Source organism: Humulus lupulus, chromosome 9, assembly GCF_963169125.1.
Source record: "Humulus lupulus chromosome 9, drHumLupu1.1, whole genome shotgun sequence".
Classification (NCBI taxonomy): Eukaryota; Viridiplantae; Streptophyta; class Magnoliopsida; order Rosales; family Cannabaceae; genus Humulus; species Humulus lupulus.
The window spans coordinates 184949973-184977047 of record NC_084801.1 but is presented as its reverse complement, the minus strand read 5'-3'; the positions used below and the strand labels follow the sequence as shown (position 1 = coordinate 184977047).

The 27075-nt window shown below is 36.2% G+C and overlaps 2 protein-coding genes and 2 non-coding genes across 4 annotated transcripts; 2 read left to right on the top strand and 2 right to left on the bottom strand.

Moving 5' to 3' along the window:
* Positions 1–3097: 3097 nt before the first annotated feature.
* Positions 3098–3168, top strand: TRNAG-GCC (transfer RNA glycine (anticodon GCC)). The gene has a single exon. It is a non-coding gene; the product is annotated as a tRNA-Gly (tRNA).
* A 17-nt stretch (positions 3169–3185) lies between these two features.
* On the top strand, positions 3186–3269 carry LOC133803072 (small nucleolar RNA snoR114). Its single transcript, XR_009877803.1, has one exon. It is a non-coding gene; the product is annotated as a small nucleolar RNA snoR114 (small nucleolar RNA).
* Positions 3270–5826: 2557 nt separating this feature from the next.
* On the bottom strand, positions 5827–9161 carry LOC133801618 (E3 ubiquitin-protein ligase At4g11680-like). The gene is made up of 5 exons (XM_062239865.1): positions 8562–9161; positions 8003–8122; positions 7768–7900; positions 7015–7179; positions 5827–6338 (listed from the first exon to the last, which is right to left on the bottom strand). Exons 1-5 carry the CDS (start codon positions 9110–9112, stop codon positions 6162–6164), a joined length of 1146 nt encoding a protein of 381 aa, XP_062095849.1. The 5' UTR covers positions 9113–9161; the 3' UTR covers positions 5827–6161.
* A 15042-nt stretch (positions 9162–24203) lies between these two features.
* LOC133801617 (extradiol ring-cleavage dioxygenase-like) lies at positions 24204–26450 on the bottom strand. Its single transcript, XM_062239864.1, has 2 exons — positions 26141–26450; positions 24204–25140 (listed from the first exon to the last, which is right to left on the bottom strand). The coding sequence occupies exons 1-2, from the start codon at positions 26378–26380 to the stop codon at positions 24523–24525; spliced, it is 858 nt and encodes a 285-aa protein (XP_062095848.1). The 5' UTR covers positions 26381–26450; the 3' UTR covers positions 24204–24522.
* Between the last annotated feature and the right edge of the window lie 625 nt (positions 26451–27075).

The following is a 27075-nucleotide window of genomic DNA, read 5'->3' as shown; positions in this document are numbered from 1 at the left end:
ACACTAAATATTATATTTCTAACAGATTTGGACATGATTTTTGGGTTTTTTTTGCGATTTTTTTCAGATCTGAAACTCTGAAATCTGCAAAAAATCGACCTTGCTCGATGGTGGTTCGATGGTGCTCGATGCCAGCTCGATGAGACCTTCAAAATCATGATTTTTCATGAAAAAATGACTTTGCTCGATGGTGGTTCGATGGTAGTTCGATAGTGGCTCGATGGTGCTCGATGCCAGCTCGATGAGACCTTCAAAATCATGATTTTTCATGAAAAAATGACTTAGCTCGATGGTGGTTCGATGGTGCTCGATGCAATTCTTGTAAGAGACATAATTTTTCACTCGGGTGTCCGTTTGGGGTGATTTTTTTTTATTTTGGGTATTTTTTCAAGATCTACACGTTTGACATGTTAATATGCACATTTGTGAAGTGTAACACTTGTAAAAAATACAAAAGTGCAAAATACCTCATGTTTAAGACATCTTTTGGTATATTTTTAAGTTTTAAACTTCCTAAATGTGCATATTAACATGTCAAACATGTAGATCTTGAAAAAATACCCAAAATAAAAAAAAAATAACCCCAAACGGACACCCGAGTGAAAAATTATGTCTCTTACAAGAATTGCATCGAGCATCATCGAGCCAGTATCGAGCTACCATCGAGCTAAGTCATTTTTCATGAAAAATCATGATTTTGAAGATCTCATCGAGCTGGCATCGAGCCACCATTCGCTGGGGCCTTCAAGATCAAGATTTTCATGAAAAAATGACTTAGCTCGATGGTGGTTCGATGGTAGCTCGATAATGGCTCGATGGTGCTTGATGCAATTCTTGTGAGAGATATAATTTTTCACTCGGGTGTCCGTTTGGGGTGATTTTTTTTTTTATTTTGGGTATTTTTTTAATATCTACACGTTTGACATGTTAATATGCACATTTGGGAAGTTTAAAACTTAAAAATATACCAAAAGATGTCTTAAACATGAGGTATTTTGCACTTTTGTATTTTTTACAAGTGTTACACTTCACAAATGTGCATATTAATATGTCAAACGTGTAGATCTTGAAAAAATACCCAAAATAAAAAAAAAATACCCCAAACGGACACCCGAGTGAAAAATTATATCTCTTACAAGAATTGCATCGAACACCATCGAACCACTATCGAGCTACCATCGAGCTAAGTCATTTTTTCATGAAAAATCATGATTTTGAAGGTCTCATCGAGCTGGCATCGAGCACCATCGAGCCACTATCGAACTACCATCTAACCACCATCGAGCAAAGTATCACGATTTTGAAGGTCTCATCGAGCACCATCGAACCACCATCGAGCAAGGTCGATTTTTTGCAGATTTCAAAGTTTCAGATCTGAAAAAAATCGCAAAAAAACCCAAAAATCATAACCAAATCTGTTCGAAATATAATATTTAGTGTGGTGGTGGTGTTGTGAGGTGAGAGAGAGTGAAATAAGAGAGAGAGAGGGAAGAGAGAAGAGAGAAGAGAGAAATGAGAAGTGAGGAAGAAGTGGAAAGGGCATTTTGGGTAAAGTGCAAAAAAATAGTATTATTTTGTAAATTTTAATATGCCTAACATTTTTTTGTAATTATAACTTTTATCAAGCATATAAATTGAAATTTCCCTAAACAAACCACACAGTGTCAAGGACATCAATTTGAATAGCTAAAATGCACAAAAGAAAACATCCTCCTTTCAACAAGCGAAAACTTTTCGAGATAAAACATACTTAACTAAGAGATAAACTGCACAATTTGTAGTTCTAGGACTAAAATGAAAACCAAAATATCAACATTCAAAATGTCCAACTATATCTGACAATGGCATCCAAATTAGGGCTGACAATTCGTGTAAACATGTCAGATTCGTGTCGACACGATTATGACACAACAACACGATTAGGTAAACACGAACACGACACGATTATTAAATGTGTCAAAAATACGAACACAAACACGACACGATTATTAAACGGGTCAACACGACACGAACACGATAACACAATTATGACACGATTAATCATAGCTTTATGAAAAAAAATCATAAAACCTATGCAAATTATTCGCGTTATCCTGTCTGACACGATTATGACACAACACGATTATTAAACGGGTCAACACGATTATGACACGACACGATTAAGGTAAACACGAACACGACACGATTATTAAACGTGTCAAAAACTCAAACACGAACACGACACGATTATTAAACGTGTTGTGTTCGTGTTTACCTTAATCGTGTCGTGTCGTGACCCAAATTGTCACCCTTAATCCAAATCACTATAACAATATATTTTTTTTAAAAGTTTACCTTAATCGTGTCGTGTTTACCTTAGCAAGTTTTACATTGTCCCAAATCGAAAAAAGTTTAGTTGCCAAAGGGCAAAAAGGTTTGCAAACATAGATACAATAAATAATTAGGAAAAGTATTTGGTAGGACATCAATTTTGCCCCACCATAGAGGTGTTGTCGGTTTTGGTACTTGGGAGAAATTTTGATTTAATTTTTTTTATATGACGATATACATTATATTTATAGCAAACATATTGTTAATTCTTGAAAAATTTCTAATAATTTACAATGTCGAAATCAAAACTCAAATAGTCAGTTGCACGTTTATCTAATTTTTTTTATACAAGTACAAAAGAGATGTCCCAACCATAAAATTATTCTAAATAAATATTACCTAGTTGCCAAAAATATTATTAAATTGACTCATCATATTGTATTCGGTATACATTTCAAATTCCAATAGATACACACTTCACTAAGCAACTTCCTTATTTATTGTTTATATCATTAATGCATGAATCTTGATAAAAAAAAACAAATAATAATGCAAATAGTATTTAAATCACCAAACACTAAATTAGTAAATATTATTTCTCTATAAAATTACATTAAATAGTCGTGGATAAATAAATAACTTCTAGGAGGAAGTAATATTTTTTCCTAGTTCAAGTAAAAAATAAAATACTTTTTTTATTGGTCTTCATAATATTGATTTTTCAAAAAGAAAAGAAATGTCACTTGAAGAAGAATGTTAATATAATTATAAAGGAAGGTATCAGCAAGCACCAGTGGTCTAGTGGTAGAATAGTACCCTGCCACGGTACAGACCCGGGTTCGATTCCCGGCTGGTGCATTTGAGCTCAAAGAGGTGATCTATGATGACTCCTGCGCCCTGTGATGGTTGGGTCCATCGCCACTCTCTGATCATCTGATGAGATTTGCGCTACTGAGATCTCCTCTTTCTTTTTTTTTTTTTTTGGAAATTTACTCGTTTAGTACCCTATGTTTTTGTAAAGTATCATTTTGGTACTCTCTGTTTTCAATAATGCTTATATGGTACCCTGTATTTTAAAATTATACATATTTGATGCGCTAGACTCAGATTTGATGATAAAATTTTGCTTTTTGGGAATTTACTTATTTAGTACCTTATATTTTTGTAAAGTATAATTTTGATACCCTCTGTTTTCAATAATGCTCGTATGGTACCTGTATTTTAAAATTATACATATTTGATACCCTAGACTCAGATTTGATGATAAACTTTTGCTTTTTGGGAATTTACTTATTTAGTACCCTATGTTTTTGCAAAGTATCATTTTGGTACCATCTGTTTTCAATAATGCTTATATGGTACTCTATATTTTAAAATTATACATATTTGATACCCTAGACTCAGATTTGATGATAAAATTTTGTCAATATGATCAAACTGTCATCAGTTATACGTAATTAAGTAATTAAACTTAAATTTGGAATTTACATAATTGATAGCAGTTTGATTAAATTGGTAAAATTTTATTAATTAAATTTGAGTTTAGGGTACCAAATATGTACGATTTTAAAATACAGGGTACCATATGAGTATTATTGAAAACAGAGGGTACCAAAATGATACTTTGCAAAAATACAGGGTACCAAATGGTTACCTACCCTTTCTTTTTTCTAAAAGACGTTACATTCAATAGAATGTCCCCCGAACTATGATGCTCGTAGAGTTTCTATTGTATTTGAATTATTTTTTTAAATAGTTTGTTGATGTCGCACAATTTGAGAGTTTACATAATTGATAGCAGTTTGATAGCAAATATGTACGATTAAATTGGAATTTACATAATTGATAGCAGTGGAATTTACATAATTGATAGCAGTTTGATTAAATTGGTAAAATTTTATTAATTAAATTTGAGTTTAGGGTACCAAATATATACGATTTTAAAATACAGGGTACCATATGAGCATTATTAAAAACAGAGGGTACCAAAATGATACTTTGCAAAAATACAGGGTACCAAATGGTTACCTACCCTTTCTTTTTTCTAAAAGACGTTACATTCAATAGAATGTCCCCCGAACTATGATGCTCGTAGAGTTTCTATTGTATTTGAATTATTTTTTTAAATAGTTTGTTGATGTCGCACAATTTGAGAGTTTAGGTGGAAATTACATGCGGATATAGTAGTATAATCTAATGATAAATTCTTAAAATATGTATTTGCATTCTTTTGGCACTAATAAATTCGATTTCGGGTAGCTTCAATTAGTTAAATAGACTCTCGTACTGTGATCACATCAACAAATTGTTCAAAAAATAAACAGAATGCAACAAAAGTAGTATATTTTCAATGAGTTCTATAGTTTATGTGGTGCTAAAGTCGCCCGAACTATGATGCTTATAGAGTTTCTATTGTATTTGGATTATTTTTTTAAATAGGTTGCTGATATAGTACTTGGCGCTTATGTCGCACAATTTGAGAGTCTAGGTAGAAACTACATTAATTAAATAGACTCTTGTACTGCGATTATGTATATGACATGTGATCACATCAGCAAACCGTTCAAAAAATAAACATAATACAACAAAAGTAGTAAATTTTCAATGAGTTCTATAGTTTATGTGGTGCTAAAGTCGCACAATTTGAGAGTTTAGGTGGAAAATACATGCGGATATAGTAATCTAATCTAATGATAAATTCTTTAAATGAGAAATTATAGTAAATGACCCAAAATAATGCCATGAAGAAGTTAATGTCCTCATTTTTAAAATTGTAGAGAAATGACCATTTTATATTGTTGATTACCTAAGTTATCATTTTTCACCAAGCCCCAAGTGAATATTAGGATTTACCTAAGGCTAAATAGGTTAAAGAGGGTAAGGGTAAATGTAGAATTTCACTATACTAATTTGTTGTATTGAGCCGTTTGTTGATTTTTTTTTTTTAAAACTGAGACATTTATCTAAATAAAGATTGTTTTGGGGCTATTTTGCTCGTTGCCCCTTCTTCAATAAATTCAATTTCGGGTAACTTCAGTTACTTAAATAGACTTCCGTACTGTAATTATGTATATAATGTGTGATCACATCAACAAACCGTTCAAAAAATAATAAACAGAATGCAACAAAAGTAGTATATCTTCAATAAATTCTATAATTTATGTGGTGCTAAAGTCGCACAATTTGAGAGTTTAAATGGAAAATACATGCGGATGTAGTAATCTAATCTAACGATAAATTTTTAAATACATTCAATTTCGGGTAACTTCAGTTAATTAAATAGACTTTCGTAATGCATTATGTATACAACATGTGATCACATCAACAAACCGTTCAAAAAATAATCAGAATGCAACAAAAGTAGTACATTTTCAATGAGTTCGGTAGTTTATGAGAAATTTTTTTTAAAAAAATTATTTGTCCTTTAAAATCGTTAATGCACACAACTTCGATTTTGTTTCTCACTGCACCACCACCATCGTAATATCAAGGTATCAAGAAATTAAACATGAAATCTACAACAGTAACTTTTACAATATTTTATTAAGTGGGAACACATTTAAAGTCATCTTACAGCAAACAAAAAACAAAATATAGATGTATATGTATCTCTATAGCGAACTCCTATAATATTATTTATGATTATATAAAATAAGACAAGTGAAAGGATGCTGATACAATGGGTAACAATTAGAAGCTCCGGCAACATAACCACCTAGACCGAAGCCTGTCTCAGGAGAAAAGGTACCTGGTGCAGACAAGTCAACAAAAAGTCTCACTCACTGAGTCACAGTATATACAAATGGGCATGAAGGACACCCGGTATCTGCACCCTCCCAAAACCCTAGTTTTCATACATCATCAGCGCCGCTTTGGTTGCCGGGTTTCAAAATGTTGAACTTGCAGAGAGGGCATATTGCGTTGATGTGTAACCACTTGTCTACGCAAGCACAGTGGAAATGGTGCCGGCAGGGAAGTTCACGCAGTTCGGTTCCATCATCGTACGCGGTCAGACAAATGCAACATTCCTAAATTTCACCAAAAAGAATTAATATATCAGTTACTTTTTTTTTCATTCATTCATGTAAGTGTTTTGTTTTATTACTTGTTTGGACCATGTATTTTGACAAATTACTTTTTAGACCCTACGTTTTGTAAAATGGTTAAAATAGAACTCTGAACTCAATTTGAAAAGAAAAAATTGAATATAACAACACAGTTTTTAAGCAGAATGATTTTATTTTTGTTTTGAATTATTAGTTTAGTAAATTATTTCTGATTTTAGTAGAGAAATCATTGACCAAAATCAGGTTTAGGGTTCTATTTTAACCATTTTACAAAATATAGAGTCCAAAAAGTAATTTGTTAAAACACATGATCGAAACAGGTAATGAGAGAAAATACATGGTCCAAAAAAGTATAAATCCTTCATGTAATGTTTCTGTGTTTTATAAGAAATCTGGAATGAACAAATCAAACACAGTCCTATAACTTGAATGTGTGGTTTGAAAATTACAGGTCTGGATCAGAAGTTATAGTGGCATGGTGCTTAAAATGTCAATGTTTCGGCCTTACATGACCTAAACACCTTGTTATAACAATCCAGCATCGGTACCATAATAAAAAAAGGCAGATAAAAATCTTGTCTTCAACCACACAAGCAAATATTCCAAACATTCTAGTTATTGTTTCATGAAAACTTACAGCATCCTCTTGAGAAAGAACACGCTCAGTTGGTGGATCATTTTCACATTCAATCATTATTCCTCCAAAAGATTCTTGGATCTCTCCGTTAACTTTCTCGACATCAGATACCTTGCGAAACTTAAATTTTGGTAATCGATCAAGGTCTTCTTTTGTTGCTCCTTCCTAAAAGATGATGTGAAGTTAGACATGGAAATTCAAAATAGTCAACATGTTCAAGGTGTCCTATTACAACTAGTAAAGTCTGTACATGGTATCATTTGAAGTTGTAGTCTTTTACTAAAAACCCGCGTTAGAATTTAAGAAATTTTATTGATCCTAGCTAATAGATGTTGGTATTGAACTCTATATATTGTTGTCTTTCTACTCCTTTCATAATAACAAAATTATCGTTTCATTCATAACAAGTACATGCAACATACTATAATCAACTGCTTGAGGACTAAAGAGAATAGCAATATGCCCCCACATTGATCCCCACTCCTAAGAATTAGTTTAACCAAAATCTAAGATGATAGATTAATTAATGAAACTTCGTTAAAAAGAAAAATTGACTGTCTTGGATGACCCCATAAATGCATTTCTAGATGAATCTAAAAGTTTGCCGGCAATGAAAAGAACCGAGTAGACAGCACAGCATGAAGAGCACTAAATTGGAAAGCCTAATAAACTGCAGTCGAACATTACCGAATAAAGTAGTAATGAACAATGAACATATCCAAAATCAAAGCAATTGAAAATCTTGTTAATTACCTGATCTGTGACAACATATAGGATTGCAATTATGCATGGGAGACAACAGCAAACAGCTATACCAATAAGGCAAGCGACCGCAACGCAGATCACAACAAACACCACGTCGAAGGCAAGAAAAATTACAGAGAGCCTGCGAAAACAGCCCATTTATGAACAAAAGGAGAGAATGAAAAACCAAAACAAATAGATGTCTGCTTACATAGTAGAAAATAAAAAACTGGATCAAACTTACCAGTATAGCTGTGGTGAGTCAGTAATCAAAGTATCACCACCAGCAGTCACCCAGTAGAACCCAACGATCCACCAGATAAATGAGAACATTGTATTTGCAGACTCCAAATGCTTTGCAAGACTGCCATTACAATACAATACAAACTTTATACAATGAACAAATTGTATATATACTTCACAATATCTAACACACATACAAATAACCCAGCTCCAAACCACCATAATACATTCAATTATTCGTATAAATATGAACCAAATCAATTGTGAACTGAATTTTATATCAAAAACAATGGCTCTTTTAATCTCAGAATTCCTTTTCCTAGAAAATTAATTCAACATCTTTATAGTCTTCAAACTAACAAAACAACATACATAATGCATGCATACACATACAAAACCATGCAATTCAGCTCCAAATCACCATAATTCATTCAATTATTCGTATGAATACGAACCAAATCAAACAAAAACGATTCTTTCAAACCCAGAAATCATTTTCACTGGAAAATAAACTCAAATGATATCTTTCCCATCTTCAAATTAGCACAACCCCAAATTACCTGCTTCCATTTCCAGCTTCAACAAGACCCTCCTCAACAGCATATTCCTCCACATCACTTCCAGACCCAGAAGTCAAATCCCCACCGCTCTCCCAACCCTGACCCCCTTCCAATTCCTCCCCACGCCCCTCCCGCTGCCGCCTCCGGTACTCCGCCGCAACGCAACCCATGTGGAACACGCACTGCAGCACGTACCCAATAATCCAAAGCCTAAGCGGCACCGAAGGGTTCTCGTCAACGCTAAGCCAGAGAACCGCGATCCCAATCCCCACGAACGCAGCGTTCCACAGCATGTCCAGAGCGATCACCGGCTTCGAGTAGGCCCAATCGCTCTGCCGCTCCTCCAGCTGCTGCGCAGCCGCCTCGCGCACCCGCACGGACGGCTCGCGCAGCATCATCCCGCGTCCGCTGGCGCGCCGGAGGAACCGAGCCGCGCCACGGAGAGGCGGCGGAGGTCGGCGCAGGTAGCGGCGGCTCCTCGACGAGCTGTTAGAGAGGAGTGGTGACGTGGCGTCGGTGGCGTAATTCGGTGGCGGTGTCAAGTTTTCCATTCTTTTTTTTTTAAATTTTTATTTTAATTTTTGAAATATAAATACTTTGTTTTTGGGGAATCGAAGAGAGTGGAGAGAAGAGAAGCTTCGTCGTCGTGCTGTTATGCTTTCATAATTTTAATTAATTAATGGTCTTTTTCAAAATTGTTTATTTTTTTATAGTCATTTTGTATTATAATCTAGATTTAATAATTTTTTTGTAAAATAGTCTTTTATAATTTAAATAGTTAGTAAAAAATTTAGATAAATGGTCAAAAAATTCAAACAGGTGATCGAAAAATTCAAATAGTCGGTCAAAAATTTAGACAGGTGTCGAAAAATTCAAACAGTAGGTCGAAAATTTTAGACAATTAATCGTAAAATTTAGACAACAGATCAAATTTTATACAGTCATTTTGTAAAAAATTAACTAAAATAAACAAAATATAAAATCACTTAAAAAAAATATGTCATTTTTCCTCATTTATCTTAATTAATTGGGTTTTTAAAAACACTTCCTTATTTTTATTTTTTATTCATTAATTAATTAATTAAAGATATTTGGTGAAAATCAACCTAACCAAACTCATGATTACTTTTTTTTTTTTTCTTTTTTAACTTTTTTCTGTTATATTGGTTTGTCTTCTTTTGCTTTTTTTTTTGTCTTAATTATTATTTGTGTCCTTTTGTAATAAAGAGCTATTTGTATATTCTCCAATTTTTCAATGATTTCGATATTGATTGAAGATCACAAAAGTAAGATATTGTCAATTAAAAAAATATATATATTTATTGTATCAATGAAAATATATTTTTTGAAATGGTGGGAGTTGATTATTAAGTTTAATAGAAAAAGTTAAAAATAACTTGAAATTGCCCTTGTTATGGGGTTCTTTCAAATGTTTACAAAAATATAGGATATTGAAAATTCTCTAATTTTTAGGGATAGTATATTTTAGTTTTAAATATAGTCAATATTTTCCCAATAATTTTCATAATTTTTTTATTTCTCTAACAATAAAATACCATAGTTTTCTAAAAAAAATTAATTATTTTTTAAGAAATTTATTTATTTTAGACTTTGTGTTTTATGAAAGTACAATTTTGATATTATTTATTATAAATAATACTAATTAAGTACCTCAATTTGCAAAATGAGAATTAATAGCAATTCTGCACTCTTTGAGTCAGTGCCAAACTCCCACAATACTCAGTATTTCATTCAAGATAAGGAAACCCAGAAAAATACATTGTTCCAAATATATACTTACAACCAAAAGTCAGAAATTACAAATTGGAAGCATAACCGAATATGGTTGCAAAACTTCTCTCAGCTCAACGTCCGAAGTGTCCAACGAAATCCTCCAGCCATCGAGGTCTCACGCGCTTACGTGGCTTACGCGCTTCACCCTTCTCTTCTGCATTGCCGATTATCTCTTCTTTCTCTTGTTCTGGTTGAATGTCTTCACGCGTGATATGATCTTCTGCTTCCTGGGCTTCTTGGGTTGCAAGGTCTAACCATCCTCTCACACCTTCGTGGGCCAAGCCAGTATCCAGCTCTATTGGGCTGGTGACTTGGGCCTGTGTAACACTACTCCCCCCGTCAAAACGAACCTTGTCCGCAAGGTTGTGTAATTTGTACACCTCCATGAACAAATCGAAGTCTTCCCACGTAGCATCCTCGAGAGAACTCAAAGACCATTGAACTAAAACCTGTCGCTGGCTTTTGTTGTGGAGTTGCTGAACACGCGTTGCTAGAATTGCCAAAGGAAGCATCACTGGTTTATTATCGATACTCAGTTCAGGCAGAGGAAAACTCTTGATCGGAGAGGGTCCATAATAAGGCTTCAGCAGAGATACATGGAAAGTGGGGTGAATGCGGTTGCCTTGTGGAAGTTGGAGTGTATACGCGACGGGTCCGGCGTGACCAATAATTTCAAATGGGCCGAAATAGCGGCGAGATAGCTTCGAATTCAAACGGTGAGCAACAGTGGTCTGACGGAATGGTTGAAGCTTGACCAATACCCAGTCCCCCACCTTGAAGTGACGGTCCCTGCGATGTTTATTCGCTTGCTGTAACATCCTGTGTCGAGCATGAGTCAAGTTTTCCTTGAGGCGGAGGAGAATGGCATCTCTCGAAAGTAAATCAGCCTCAACAGCTTGAATCGATGTGGCTCCTCGCGTATAAGCTGGTATCGTGGGCGGTGGTCGACCATACACGGCTTGGAACGGAGTCATCTGAATGGCTGAATGAACATTGGTGTTGTAATGGTACTCTGCCCACTGCAAAAATTTACTCCATTGCTTCGGGTTCTCAGCGGTGAAAGCTCGAAGGTACTGCTCAAGGTACCTATTGGTCACTTCGGTTTGACCGTCGGTTTGGGGATGATAGGCGGAGCTCATTTTCAATGTGGTACCCATAAGCTCAAATAACTTCTTCCAAAATGCACTAGTAAAGAGAGGGTCCCTGTCTGAAACAATTGTTCGTGGAACGCCATGAAGACGAATGACCATATTAGAGAACAATTCAGCCACTTTGCTCGCTGTATAAGGGTTTGGAAGTGCACCAAAGTGTGCGTATTTGGTAAATCTGTCAATCACCACCAAGATATTTGTTGCCCCATTGGACTTAGGTAAACCCACAATGAAGTCCATTTCCAAATCTTCCCAAACCCGTTCCGGCATTTCAAGAGGTTGTAGCAGCCCATAAGGTGAAGTGGGTGAGTATTTGACCGTTTGGCATGTGAGACAGCCCTGAACATAAGCCTTAACGTCCTTGCGCATCCCTTGCCAGAAAAAATTTGCACTAAGACGAAGGAAAGTCCGTTCTACTCCTGCGTGACCGCCCACTAGAGATTCATGAAATTCCTTGAGCAACTGTTTTTTCAAACTAGAATGTTTGCTGATAAGAAGCCGCTGTTTGAACAAGAGCAGGCCATCCTTGATAGAGTACAAAGTACTGTCGAGATTACCTTGCTACCAGGCCGTATGGAGGGCTCTCAAATCGGGGCAAGTGGTATTTTCCTGGCGTAATTCATCCAGAAAATCAAAACAACCGCGACTCAAAGCTAACTGAAGTGTTGAGGCCGGTATTTCATCCCTTCTGGATAAGGCATCTGCTGCAGAATTTTGACAGCCTGCTTTGTACTCAATAGAGAATTGGAACCCCAAAAGTTTCCGAAGAAATTGTTGTTGCTCGGGTGTTTGGATCACTTGTGTCAGTAACTCCCTTAGGCTCTTGTGATCCGTTCGAATAATAAAATGGCGACCCAACAAGTATTGACGCCATTTATGGACTGCCTCCACAATCGCCCTCATTTCCCTTGTATATGCCAAAGTGCCCAGAAATTTTGGTCCCAATTTCTTACTGAAGAAAGCTAATGGGTGCCCATCTTGCATCAAGACCCCACCAATACCCACGTTGGATGCATCTGTCTCTACTATAAAATCCTTAGAAAAATCTGGTAGACATACCGAAGACCGCTTTTCGTACTAGGTATGGGCATTATGAGTTTTTAGTTATGTCATTTGGATTGACTAACGCCCCTGCTGCTTTCATGGATATGATGAACAGAGTGTTCAAGGATTATTTAGACCAGTTTGTGATCGTCTTTATCGATGATATTCTGGTGTATTCTCAGACTGAGTTAGAGCATGAGCAGCATCTGAGGTTGGTTCTGCAGAGGTTGAGGGAGCACAGATTGTTTGCGAAGTTCAAGAAGTGTGAATTCTGGTTGTCTCAGGTGTCCTTTCTTGGGCACATTGTTAGTAAGGAGGGGATTACAGTAGATCCAGCAAAGATTGAAGCGGTCAGAGATTGGCCAAGGCCAAAGAATGCTTCTGAGGTTAGGAGTTTCCTTGGATTGGCAGGGTATTACAGACGTTTTGTAAAAGGGTTCTCAAAGATTACTACTTCGTTGACTGAGTTGACACGCAAAGTTCAGAAGTTTGTGTGGTCAGACAAATGTGAGAACAGCTTCCAGGAGTTGAAACAGAGGTTGATTACAGCTCCAGTTCTGAGTCTTCCTACAGACCAAGAGAAGTTTGTGATATACTGCGATGCTTCTCATCAGGGTTTGGGTTGTGTTTTGATGCAATCAGAGAGAGTTATAGCTTATGCTTCTCGTCAGCTGAAGGAGTATGAGAGGAGGTATCCTACCCATGATTTAGAGTTGGCGGCGGTGGTTTTCGCTTTAAAGATATGGAGGCACTATCTCTATGGAGAGAAGTGTGAGATTTATACAGACCACAAGAGCCTAAAGTATTTCTTTACTCAGAAAGACTTGAACATGAGGCAGAGGCGTTGGCTAGAGTTAGTGAAAGATTACGATTGTGAGATTTTGTATCACCCAGGGAAAGCCAACGTGGTAGCAGATGCTTTAAGCCGGAAGGGTCCGGGACAGATTCATGGTATCAGGCTGATAGCCAGAGAGTTAGCTGACGATATGACCAGAGCTGGTATAGAGTTGCTAGTGGGCCAGTTGGCCAATGTTACGCTACAGTCTACGCTGCTAGAGAGGATTAAAGAGGGTCAGTTGAGTGATCCACAGCTGATCAGGATTAGAGAGGATGTCTTGGCTGGAGTATCCAGGGACTATACAGTGTCTGATTTGGGGTTGTTGAGATACAAGGGACGGATATGTGTTCCATTAGACACTGCATTGAGGCGGGAGATTCTGGATGAATCTCATACTGCACCTTACTCTTTGCATCCAGGCACCACGAAGATGTATCAGGATGTGAGATCGTTGTATTGGTGGCCAGGGATGAAGAGAGATGTAGTAGAGTACGTGGCTAAGTGCTTGACTTGTCAACTGGTCAAGGCTGAGCATCAGAGGCCGGCAGGGTTATTGCAGCCTCTGGATATCCCAGAGTGGAAGTGGGAAGACATCACAATGGACTTTGTGGTGGGCTTGCCCAGGACTGTTGGTTAGCATGATTCCATTTGGGTGATAGTGGATCGCTATACCAAGTCAGCTCACTTTCTACCAGTGAAGACTACTTATACTGTTGACCAGTATGCAGATCTCTATGTGAGAGAGATCGTGCGCCTCCATGGAGCTCCTAGGTCGATCGTGTCTGATCGGGACCCTACATTCACTTCCAAGTTCTGGAAGAGTTTACAGACGGCCATGGGTACACAACTGAAGTTCAGTACAGCTTATCATCCTCAGACAGATGGGCAATCTGAGAGGACGATCCAGATATTGGAGGACATGCTACGGGCATGTGTGCTGGACTTTGGTGGATCATGGAGTAAGTATCTGCCTTTGATAGAGTTCTCCTATAATAACAGTTATCAGTCTACCATTGGTGTTGCACCTTATGAGATGATGTATGGTAGGAAGTGTAGATCTCCCATTCATTGGGATGAGACAGGTGAAAGGAGATACTTAGGTCCTGAGGCAGTTCAGAGGACCAGTGAAGCTATTGATAAGATTAGAGCTCGGATGCTTACTTCTCAGAGTAGACAGAAGAGCTATGCAGATCCCAAACGCAGGAACGTGGAGTTCCAGGTAGGAGACTATGTCTTCCTTAGAGTCTCGCCATGGAAAGGGGTGAGAAGGTTTGGGAAGAAAGGCAAGCTGAGTCCCAGGTTTGTAGGTCCATTTGAGATCTTGGAGAGGATTGGTCAAGTGGCTTACAGGCTAGCTTTGCCTCCGGCGTTGTCGGCCGTGCATAATGTGTTTCATGTATCCGCTCTTCGGAGGTATGTATCTGATGAGAGACATGTTTTGAGTTATGAGGATCTGGAGCTTGAGCCAGATCTCTCCTTTGAGGAGCAGCCTGTTCAGATACTTGATCAGAAAGATAAAGTCCTCAGGAACAAGACAATACCTTTGGTTAAGGTATTGTGGAGGAACAGCAGGGTCGAGGAGGCGACCTGGGAGCTGGAGTCTGATATGCGGAGTCAGTATCCCGAGCTGTTCAGGTAAATTTCGAGGACGAAATTTCTGTAAGGAGGGGATAGTTGTAATGCCCCGGATTCCCTAATGTGGTTTAACGGCTGGATTAGTAGGCCGGGAGGGCCATAATTGCTTAATTATGCTGTTAAACGTGTTTATGTACGTTTATGAGAATTATATTATAATATAATGTTAATTGTATGCATGTCGGTGATATATGTTGAGACCACATTATGATGTGGGTTTGTTCGAGCTGTTCGACATGAGACGATCGTAGATTATTGATTAGCGGTTTAGTCACAACGGGATTAAGTGTCGGGACTTGGGTTGAGTCTCGGGGTGATTTTGATGATTAGAGCGTTACCGGGAAATAAAGGGTAACGGGATGTGAATTATTGGTGTTTATGATTTTTGAGAATAACGGGAATTGGAGAGCGTTAATTATGATTAACGAGTTAGGAGGAAAGTACCAAAAATGCCCTTGGGAGTCTTTAGAAACCATTAATTGACCTAGGGGTAAAATGGTCATTTCACCCCTAGGATAGATATAACCTTATTTAGCTGAAAAAGGTGATGGAAAAACAGAGTATCTTTGAGAGTTCTCCCGTACCTTCTTTTTCTCTCTGTTCTTTGTGGTTTCTGAACCAATTTTGAGGATTCAAGCTTAGGAAGCAAGCCTTGGGGAGTTTGGGAGTGTGTTCCATCATTGAAGAGCTTCATAAGCCAAGCTTTGGGTAAGTTTCTAACCATAGTTTCTCTAGTTTGCTCTGTTTTAGTTTTGTTTTGCAGCTGAGTTTTCTAGGGTGAATTCATGGGTTTTGTTGGGATTTTTGGCTAGGGTTCCCATGCTTGTAATGTTTGGGATGTGTTGGGATGGTTTTTGGGTTTACTTGGCATCAAGAATAGGCTTTGGAAGCTTGGGAATCGAGTTAGAATCGAAGGAGATGAAGAAGGTCGGTTCAGGGGTGTTCTGGGCTGGAGGTAGCGCTACAGCGCCCACCCTAGGGCGCTATAGCGCTCCTCAGGAGGGTTTCTGGCACTTGGGCGGTTCTGAGTATAGCGCTGTAGCGCTAGGGGTTGAGCGCTGTAGCGCTACCCTGTTCCTTCCAAACCCCGTTTTGAGTGTTTTTAAGAGTTTTTGACTTGGGGTTTCAATCCTTAAGGCCCGGGATCGATTCTACTCACCGTGTGGGCATGTTTCGAGGTCCCGAGGATGGTGCTTAGGTTAAGACCCTATTATTGTGGATTCTCATTAATGGAGGTTATAATTGGTTGTGATTAGGTAACCGCTAAGGAACTAAAAGACCGATCGTTCTCAGGGGTCGTCTTTATCATACTTCTCGCTCGAACTTGAGGTAAGAAAACAGTGTATGGACACAGTTGCACCCTGTACAGGTATATGACATGCATGGTTTGATATTGAGGCATGTTGTTTGTTATATGTGAACGTGGATTGCATATCAAATGCTAATGATTGCTAATCACATGTTTAAGACACTGACTAGTCAGGGACCGACTCTAAAGTCGATGATCACGCATTGAGTGGCTCTATGGCATTAATGCGGGACCGACCTAAGGTCGAAGAAACTTACAAGCGCTTGCCTGGTCTACGACCAGATGACTATAGCCAAGGTATATGACCCCGGTGACCGTTTGTCACGTGGCTAAGGGACGTTGTCCATAGTTTCGACTCTAGAGTCGTGAGGAAGGTTATGTTGGTGACCAATCACCATGCACCTGTCCCGAACAAACTTATGAATGAAACACTTATCGATTAAGCCCTGGTGACCCTATCGTCACATGGCTAGAGGGAGCGATGCTCATTACTGTGACTTTTGACTGTTGTCACCTATTTGTTGGACTGATAGTCCTGGATGATTATTATGATCGTTGTTGATATTATACCGTATCTTATTGTGTTTTCTTGCTGGGCCTTGGCTCATGGGTGCTACGTGGTGCAGGTAAAGGAAAGGAAAAGCTTGGCTAGCCTTGAGTGGAGAGCTTGGGCGATGTGATGTACATACAGGGCCGCTTGACCGCCACGGTCAAGAAGTTCTCAGAGGGACTAAGGGTTTACCCTATTTTTGCCGCTTAGGCCGGCGGAGTTTGTATATTTGGAACTGTAGCAACTCTTTTGTATTACGAACTACTTGTAAACATTTTAAAAGGCTCATGAGCAGTTTGTTTACTTAATGAAATGTATCCTTTCCTTTTTACTGGTTTTCCACCTTAACCTGATAATAACACTTAGATCACGTTTTTAACCAAAGGACTCGGGTAGCGGGTCAAATTTCCGGTTCACCGTTCTCCGTAATTGTTCTGGGGTAGCCAGGGCGTTACAATGCGACTCACTGTCCACCATGGTACCCATCTCCTCATCATCATAACCACACAGAATAAGCATTCGATTTTTGCACTTATGACCAAAATGAAATTTCTCATCGCAAGTAAAACAGAGACCCTTATCACGTCTCTCCTTCAACTCAGTTGGTGATAGCTTTTTAATCGGCAAGGGAGAACCTGTGGGGGCCGATATAGAAGTACCTGAAGCGAACGGTCCCGGTTTGAGCAACTGTACCGAGGAGTTCATTCCCTGGTGCAGGGTAGTTGTACGGTTGGACCACGGAGCTTTAGTAACCTCCCCTCGAGGTCGAGAAACCCAATCATCATGACGATCTTCAAATAACTGCGCCTTCGCCATTGCATCAGCCAAATCCTTAGGGGGAAGCATGAGAAGCTCACGGCGAATCTCCACCTTCAGACCCCAAATGAAGAAATTCAGGAACATCGATTCCGGAACTCCAGTGATACGAGGCATGAGAGCCTCAAATTCAGCTCTGTAATCGGACACTCTTCCTTTCTGCGTGAGTTTGGAGATGCGGCCTAAGGGGTCATCGTATATGGACGTCCCAAAACGTTGCTGCAGAGCACGCAAAAACGATTCCCAGTCAGTGAACGACCCACTCTTCTCCATCCATTGGAACCAGGTGCAAGAGACTCCTTCCAGATGGAACGGCACAATGGTCAGACGAATGTGATTTTCCACTCGATGCAGATCAAAGAACTTATTGATCTTATATACCCAATCCTCCACATTAGTCCCATCGAACTTGGGTACCTTGACCCTCAGTGTTTTCAAAATGGAATTGACGTCAGAAGCTTCTGGTTCAGAGTGTGAACGTCGACTTGGGGTGCGACCCGATTCCCTTATCGCACTGGTTTCGCCCGTCAAGCCTGGCGACGGTGGTGGTGGTCCTTGGGAAAGTCGTTCCTCAGTCTTCGCCATATGTTGGTCCAACAAGGTGGTAAACTTCTCCAATTGTGACTCCGAATGCTGTTTGAAAGTAGCTTCCAGGGCCTGTAACATGGCAGCAATATCTTCATTTTTCATGGTGAAAAAAAAAAAAACAATGAAAGCACCAAATAATAGCAATTCTGCACTCTTTGAGTCAGTGCCAAACTCCCACAATACTCAGTATTTCATTCAAGATAAGGAAACCCAGAAAAATACATTGTTCCAAATATATACTTACAACCAAAAGTCAGAAATTACAAATTGGAAGCATAACCGAATATGGTTGCAAAACTTCTCTCAGCTCAACGTCCGAAGTGTCCAACAAAATCCTCCAGCCATCGAGGTCTCACGCGCTTACGTGGCTTACGCGCTTCACCCTTCTCTTCTGCATTGCCGATTATCTCTTCTTTCTCTTGTTCTGGTTGAATGTCTTCACGCGTGATATGATCTTCTGCTTCCTGGGCTTCTTGGGTTGCAAGGTCTAACCATCCTCTCACACCTTCATGGGCCAAGCCAGTATCCAGCTCTATTGGGCTTGTGACTTGGGCCTGTGTAACAAGAATAAAATGACACTATGAGCTCAAATTTAGTCTCAAATGACAAAGAACTTACTGAATAGATATATTTTCAAGAATAACAAGGTAACATTTTATACCAATTTTCAAATTATAGGGTAGCCAATTACTATTATCGAGAACATAGGGTATCATTTTATACCGATTTTCAAATTACAAGGTATTTGATAACCATTATAAAAAATATAGAGTACCAAAACTATACTCTCTTAAAACACAAGGTATCGAATGTGTATCTACTCTATTTTTAAAGTTATTTATATGGAATATTGACGGTAATAATACATAGATCTTTTAAAATGCAATACTTTAATACTCTTTTGTTAATGGCAATAATACATTTGGTCACCAAAATAGTGCGGTCGTCGGTACCTATGTGATGCGGTCATTGGGGTTATAGGTTTTTGTTCTTGTTTCTCTTAAATGAATTCTTGCACGAAGAGAAAAACAACAAGAAATATAACTTATTTTCCCACAAACGACGCTAAATCTATGATTCAAAAAGTTGTTGAGTAACTTATTTCACATCTAGGTTATGAGTTACATATGGAATGAAACTGCTTGGATCGAATCGATGAAATAACTACAAATATTGAATCACAAAGTCTGTCTTATGATGCTGAAAGAAACCTTATAGGGGCATTGCAAGAAGGCACTCTGATGCTCAAGTCAGTAATAAAAGGTACAAGTGTGTGTGTAGACAATCCAAAGTCTCATTTTTTTGTCACACGAAGTGCTATTTATAGATTTTTATGAGGCCGCAGATGTTAGGAAGACTTATCCTAATTGATCGACGTTAACAGCCCAAAAATGACAACTAACCGTTTCAAATAAGTAAGATATGGTGAGATTCGACCCTCCCAACTCTTGTGGGTTTGGAAAGATTAGCCCAATCAAAATTCGAGCGAGATCAAAACTTCCATCTTTTAGAGCCTCTTCTTAGACCAACTCCAATGGGACTGCAAAATACTAATTTGGTATTGATCATACACCATATATCACTCTAAGGACTCTAAATGGTACTGTAAAATGGTGGAGATGAACAGTGTCACGACATTATTGATGTGGCACTGTTCACCACGGCAAATTTTTTGTTTTGGTTTTTGTGTTTTATATTAATATTTTATATATATAAATATATGTATATTATTTAATTTATAAGATAAAATAATATAATAATATAATGTGTACTTTGTGAATGATATAATAACATTGAATATATTTTTTGGTGTAATTTTTAGTGTTATGGTTGGATTAGAAAAAAAAATATAGTGTTAAAATTATCTCATTTTGAAGTTGGTTCAACACCATTTTAGTATTCATAGTTGGAGTTGCTCTTATGATCAGTCAATTATTGATAAAACATAATAAAAATAACAATTAAAAATAAAAATAAAAATAAAAATACATACTAGCACATATAACTAAATCCAAAAGATTTCTTGCCATTAATCCAATATCCATCAATAATGTAAGTATCCCGGTCTCATTATTACTTGGGATTAATTCTATGATGAAAAACTCAAAAGTGGAATATACATATATGACTAATAATAACATAAAATATATAAACATGAGGCCTTCATCATTCATGATCTTAAAATAATTTTTTTTAGATAAATTAAAAAATAGATCACTTTCTCTCCACATTCTTTGTGTAAATTATTATATATATATATATATATATATAAAAAAATCATAATAGTTAGTGGTCATGGAATGCGCATCAAATATTTAGTCAATTATAATCCAAAACAAATCCAATTAATCAAAGATGGATGAAGCATATATGAAATAATAATAACAAATCAGAATAAATAAATGATTTGAAAAGAAAAATAAAATAGGAAAAAAAAAACAAATTAAATCACCAATAATACCTCGACATAGAGCCAAATTTCTTGGATTGTATTTAATACACATTAAATCTATGGAATCCATTTTTTGTTTTCTTTATTTTGACTTAGAAAAAAAAAAAACTTAAATGCGAGTGCATTGCTTTAATTTTGCCATGGAGAATTGAACCAGAAAATAAATTTCAAAAATTATGGAGAATGACTTTTTATTTTTTAAGAGATGTTGTATACTGATTTAGTTTTGATTATTATTATTTTTTTTTGTAAAATAATATCAGTCTAAAAATTTGATTAGCTTGTTTAAATTGTTAGATATTATTTTACAAAGAATTGTCAAAATTAGACTAAAGTGCAAAATAACTTATAAAAAATAAACTATTTTGTTAAGAGCAGGTCCGGCCCTAGGCACAGGCATGCCTGTGGGCCTCCACATAATGAGACCCAATTTTTTTGAAAAATATCTTTTTTTTTTTTAATATAAAGTACTAAATATGTAAAATTTTGAAAATACAGAATATCAAATAAGCATTATTGTAAACACAAAGTATCAAAATGACACTTTACAAAATACGGCTCAAATGTTTACCTACCCTAAAAATAAAGTCAGATTCTTTTTATACAATAAATTCAAAACAAAATTATGCATTTTTTTTTCTTTCTTCATTCAGATGCTAATAGATGAAATTATGAGAAACATCTATTTGTTCCATATTTAAAATTGAGAAAAATTACACCTTCATACAAATTGCAAAGCTTTCACCTTGAACTATTACATTTCTAACACTAACAAATGGCCTTCTCTTCAAATATTGACAGGACCAGAAGATAACATAACATGGACTGTATCTGTAACTGTCTTTAACAACTCCAAACGACATGTCGTAACAGTGTTATACAAAACGACATTGTTCAACACAACAGTACACAAAACGACATAGTTTATTTTTTTCCAAGAGAGAGGGAGAGAGATGCACCTCTCCTCTCCTCTCCTCTCCGAACTGGTATGAGGCGTAAGAAAGGGCATACTCACTCTAGCTATGGTGAATAAGCTTAGCTCGGTCATGGTCACCAGCAACGCCCATGGCCACATGCAAAGGATAGAAATGTTCAGGGCTAGGGTGAGCCATCTTGGCACGAGGAGCCTTCTCCTCGTAGTTGATCACATTCTTATACCTTCCCTAAAAATAAATTTTGCCATGGAGAATTGAACAAGAAAATAAATTTGAGAAATTATTGAGAATGACTTTTTATTTTTGAAGAGATATTGCATTCTGATTTAGTTTTGATGATTTTTTTTGTAAAATGACATCTGTTTAAAAATTTAATTGACTGTTTAAAATTTTCAATTAATTGTTTAAATTGTCGGAGATTATTTTACAAAAAATTGTCAAAATTAGACTAAAGTGAATGACTTATAAAAAATAAGCTACTTTGCTAAGAGCAGGTCTACCCTGGGCACAGGCTATCCAGGCCTCTGCCTAGGGCCCCCACATAATGAGACCCAATTTTTTTGAAAAAATATCATTTTTTTTACATGTATAAATGCCTTCAAAAAATTTTAAAATATCATTTTATATATAAATTTTTTTAAAATAACAAATTTTGTATAGAACCCCATACAGCTCAGGCCCGACCCTGGCTAAGAGACTCGTATCATAATGTGATGTGTAAAGATTTTGATAAATCCATCTTATGTTGTTGTGATAGAAACTTTTTTCATGCACAATATCACCTGCTAGGAAGAACCATCCATGAATAACAAAAAACAAAGAATTCAAATGAAAGTAAGGATTTAATGTCAACAAACCCCAACTTTATAGCCTTCTGTTCTTCATAGACTTCCATTCTGATTGAGGAACTCCATTGATCTTAAAAAAAACACACACACAAATGGCAAATGTAATGGGAAGAAACTAAGAAAGGAAAAGGCATTTTACATTGTTTTAAAGGATGGTTTGTTTGTCATCTCCTTCCATATAGGACCAGCCCTAGGCATAGGCGAGTCAGGTCTATGCATAGGGTCACCAAATAAAAATGCTCCTTTTTTTAAAAATATATGTTTTTTATATAAAAAGCCTTCACAATTTTGCAAAAATATAATTTTATATATAAATATTGTAAAGATACTAAAAATTTTCTTGGCTCTCAATACTCACGGGCCGACCCTGCATATCTATCTCTCAATCATTCATAAATATGTCTTGAGCACTCTCATTGGGTGCTCTACTCTATCCTTTAAAATACCTCATCAAAACACACACTTTTCTATTTTACCTCTAAATTTTACATTATACAATACATCAGCTTCTCTATATATTTATCTACATCATTTAAATATTATATCTTTAAACATATTTTATTACTTAAAGTAAAATAAAATAATTGAAAAATAAAAAAGAAATAATAAATATATACTAAATAGAGAGAGAAAGCTTATAAAGAAAAATAATAATATTAAAATATTATATAAAGGATATGTAAATGTTATGTAAATGTAGAGATGGATTAATTGGAGTTTGTGCATAGCTATTATAAATATATGTATAAAGGAGCTGATAGAAGATGTTTTTATGAGTTTTAGCTAAATATTATAAAGAAAGTGCATTATAAAATATATCACAAAAATATACATTTTTATAATTTACCTCAAAACTTTTACATTATACCATACATCTGCTTCTTTACATTATTTATATATTATATTTTAAAAAATATTTTATTCATTTTAAGAAATAAAATAATTAAACATAATAGTATCACACTCGTATATATATACAAAATTTTATAAAAAAATAATAAAATATTTATAGCTTGATGAATAGTATTTCACTACATCTAAAGAAATACTATTCATTTAGGTAAAAAATATAACTTTACATCATCCAATGGAAGGCTACTTAACTATTTTTTCTCTATATTATAAAGAATAACACATTTTAGCTCATCCAATGTAAGTGCTCTTAGAATGGCACACAAACTTGAAGAAAAAAAATATAATTTTTTATAAATATGATCTTGTTGTCTGGGTTATTTCTATTTCTTTTAATAGAATGAAATCAATTTTCATTTCATTATTTTGTTTGTGTACATTTTAAAATATTGGAACATCATTCAAATTTAATGGTTTTTTCACTATTTTGACATAATAACTATTCCATTTAAAAATGAAAGGAAAAATCGTTCCAATATAAAATTAAACTATTAATTTTTTCACCTTAATTTAATTTAAATTTTAAAATCATACATATTTGAAATCTCAGATTCTATGATAAATAAAATTTATCCATAAGACTAAACTGTCATCAGATATATGTAATTAAGTAATTAAATTTGTAATTTTTTATTAATTAAATTTGAATTTAAGATTCCAGATATGTACAAATTTAAAATATAAGATACCAAATATGTACAATTTCAAAATATAAAATATTAAATAAGCATTATTATAAATACATGGTATCAAAATGATACTTTACAAAATACGTCTCAAATGTTTAACTACCCTAAAAATAAAGTTGATTCTTTTTATACAATAAACTAAAAACAAAATTATGCATTTTTTTTTCTTTCTTCATTCAGATGCTAATAGATGAAATTATGAGAAACATCTATTTTTTCCATATTTAAAATTGAGAAAAATTACACCTTCATACAAATTGCAAAGCTTTCACCTTGAACTATTACATTTCTAATACTAACAAATGGCCTGTAACTGTCTTTAACAACTCCAAACGACATGTCGTAACAGTGTTATACAAAACGACATTGTTCAGCACAACAGTACACAAAACGACATAGTTTATTTTTTTTCCAAGAGAGAGGGAGAGAGATGCACCTCTCCTCTCCTCTCCTCTCCGAACTGGTACGAGGCGTAAGAAAGGGCATACTCACTCCAGCTATGGTGAATGAGCTTAGCTCGGTCATGGTCACCAGCAGCGCCCATGGCCACATGCAAAGGATAGAAATGTTCAGGGCTAGGGTGAGCCATCTTGGCACGAGGAGCCTTCTCCTCGTAGTTGATCACATTCTCATACCTTCCTTCGAGCAAGGCTTCTTTGAGCCATGTATCGAACTCCAACGCCCAAGGAGCCACAGACTCATTCTTCTGCTGCTGAGGCCTGAGGGCTCTCAAGTTGTGAGTGGCGCTTCCGGAGCCAACGATGAGCACACCCTCGTCCTTGAGAGGCGCCAGAGCCTTGCCCATGTTGTAGTGATAAGCAGCGTCCTTGTGGGTTTGGACTGAGAGCTGACACACTGGGATTTGGGCGTCTGGATACATCAGCATGAGGGGAATCCATGCACCGTGGTCCAGTCCTCGTTTGGTGTCTTCTTCGACTTGGTTTGTTGACCCAGATGCCAAAAGAAGCTCTTTTACTCTCTTGGCCAGTTTTGGTGCTCCTGGAGCTGGATACTTGAGCTGAGAAAAGTCAACAAAATCAGAGGTGGGATTGGGAAATAGAGTCAACCCAGGTTGGTTCTCTCCCTAATAAACCATAAAATTGACTACTTTGTGTTTTGTTACATTAGAGGACCCTTTGCACCAGAGATTGACATGTTAAGGTGACTGCATTCTAGGGAGCTGGATATTTGAGCTGAGAAAAGTCAACAAAATCAGAGGTGGGATTGGGAAATAGAGTCAACCCAGGTTGGTTCTCTCCCTAATAAACCATAAAATTGACTACTTTGTGTTTTGTTACATTAGAGGACCCTTTGCACCAGAGATTGACATGTTAAGGTGACTGCATTCTAGGGAGCTGGATATTTGAGCTGAGAAAAGTCAACAAAATCAGAGGTGGGATTGGGAAATAGAGTCAACCCAGGTTGGTTCTCTCCCTAATAAACCATAAAATTGACTACTTTGTCTTCTGTTACATTAGAGGACCCTTTGCACCAGAGAGAGACGTGTTAAGGTGACTGCATACTAGGGAGTTGGATACTTGAGTCGGTGATGAGATGACCACATAATAATAATAATAATAATAATAATAATAAAAAGTCAACAAAATCAGATACAGAAATTGAAAATAGAGAAAACCCAAGTAGTTTCTCTCCCCAATAAACCATAAAAACCACATCTTTCCTTCTTAAGAAGAAGAAGAATGAATCAACCAATTGCTCACATACCGAACCTTCGTTTAACAATGAGAATGAGAGATTGCATATACATATATGAGATTGAGACCACTACATAACCCTCTTTCTCTATCAATCACTTTCTTCTAAAAAAAAGTTCCAACTTATTCAGTTCTGGTACATGAATTTACTAAAACAAATAGAGAGACATACACTAGGGAACTTGATATATACTTGAGCTGGTGATGAGATGAGAACAGAAATCAGATCATAGATTCAAAAATTGGAGTCAACCCAGGTTGGTTCTCTCCCCAATAAACTATAAAAACAAGAGCTTTGCTAACCTGGTACATGGGTTGAGGAAAGCCATAAAAGTCATAGATGGTGTCGTTGGGACGGTGGTGGAGGAGGTTGAGGGTGGGAACAGAGGTTTCCCAGTGGGCAGAAATGACGAGAATGGAGGTGGGTGTGGTGGGGAGCACCTTCTCCTTCCATGACTGGAGAAAGTGCCTGGCCGGAAGGGAGTCGTCGATGGAGAGAGTCGGTGATCCGTGGGAGATGAAGAAGGTTTGTTTCATCATCATTGTGTCTGTCTGATATTGGTAAGTATGATATGATTTTGTATTCGGTAAATAAACCAAATAATTAATAATAATTGGGTTGGTATGGGTTGGTTTTAATGCGGGAAAAATAATATATATAGAAAGTAAGAATGACAATGATAAAAGTTGGGTTTGGTAGGTGTAAGTTATAAATTTAATTTTTTTTTTTTAAAGAGAATTTACCCATTTGTTACCTTATCTTTTTACAAAGTATTATTTTGATACTCTCTATTTTCAATAATACTTATATAATACCCTCTATTTTAAAATTATACATATTTGATAGATAAATTTTTTTCAATATGATCAAACTGTCATCAGTTATATGTAATTAAGTAATTAAATTTAAATTTAGAATTTACATAATTGACAGCAGCTTGATTAAATTGGTAAAATTTTATTAATTAAATTTGAATTTAGGGTACCAAATATGTACGATTTTAAAATACAGGGTACCATACGAGTATTATTGAAAACAAAGGGTACTAAAATGATACTTTGCAAAAACACAGAGTACCAAATGGTTACCTACCCTTTTTTTAATATTATAATATAGGGAATTTACTCATTTAGTATCTTATGTTTTTGCAAAGTATTATTTTGGTACCATTTGTATTCAATAATGCTCATATGGTACTTTGTATTTTAAAATTATACATATTTGATACCCTAGACTT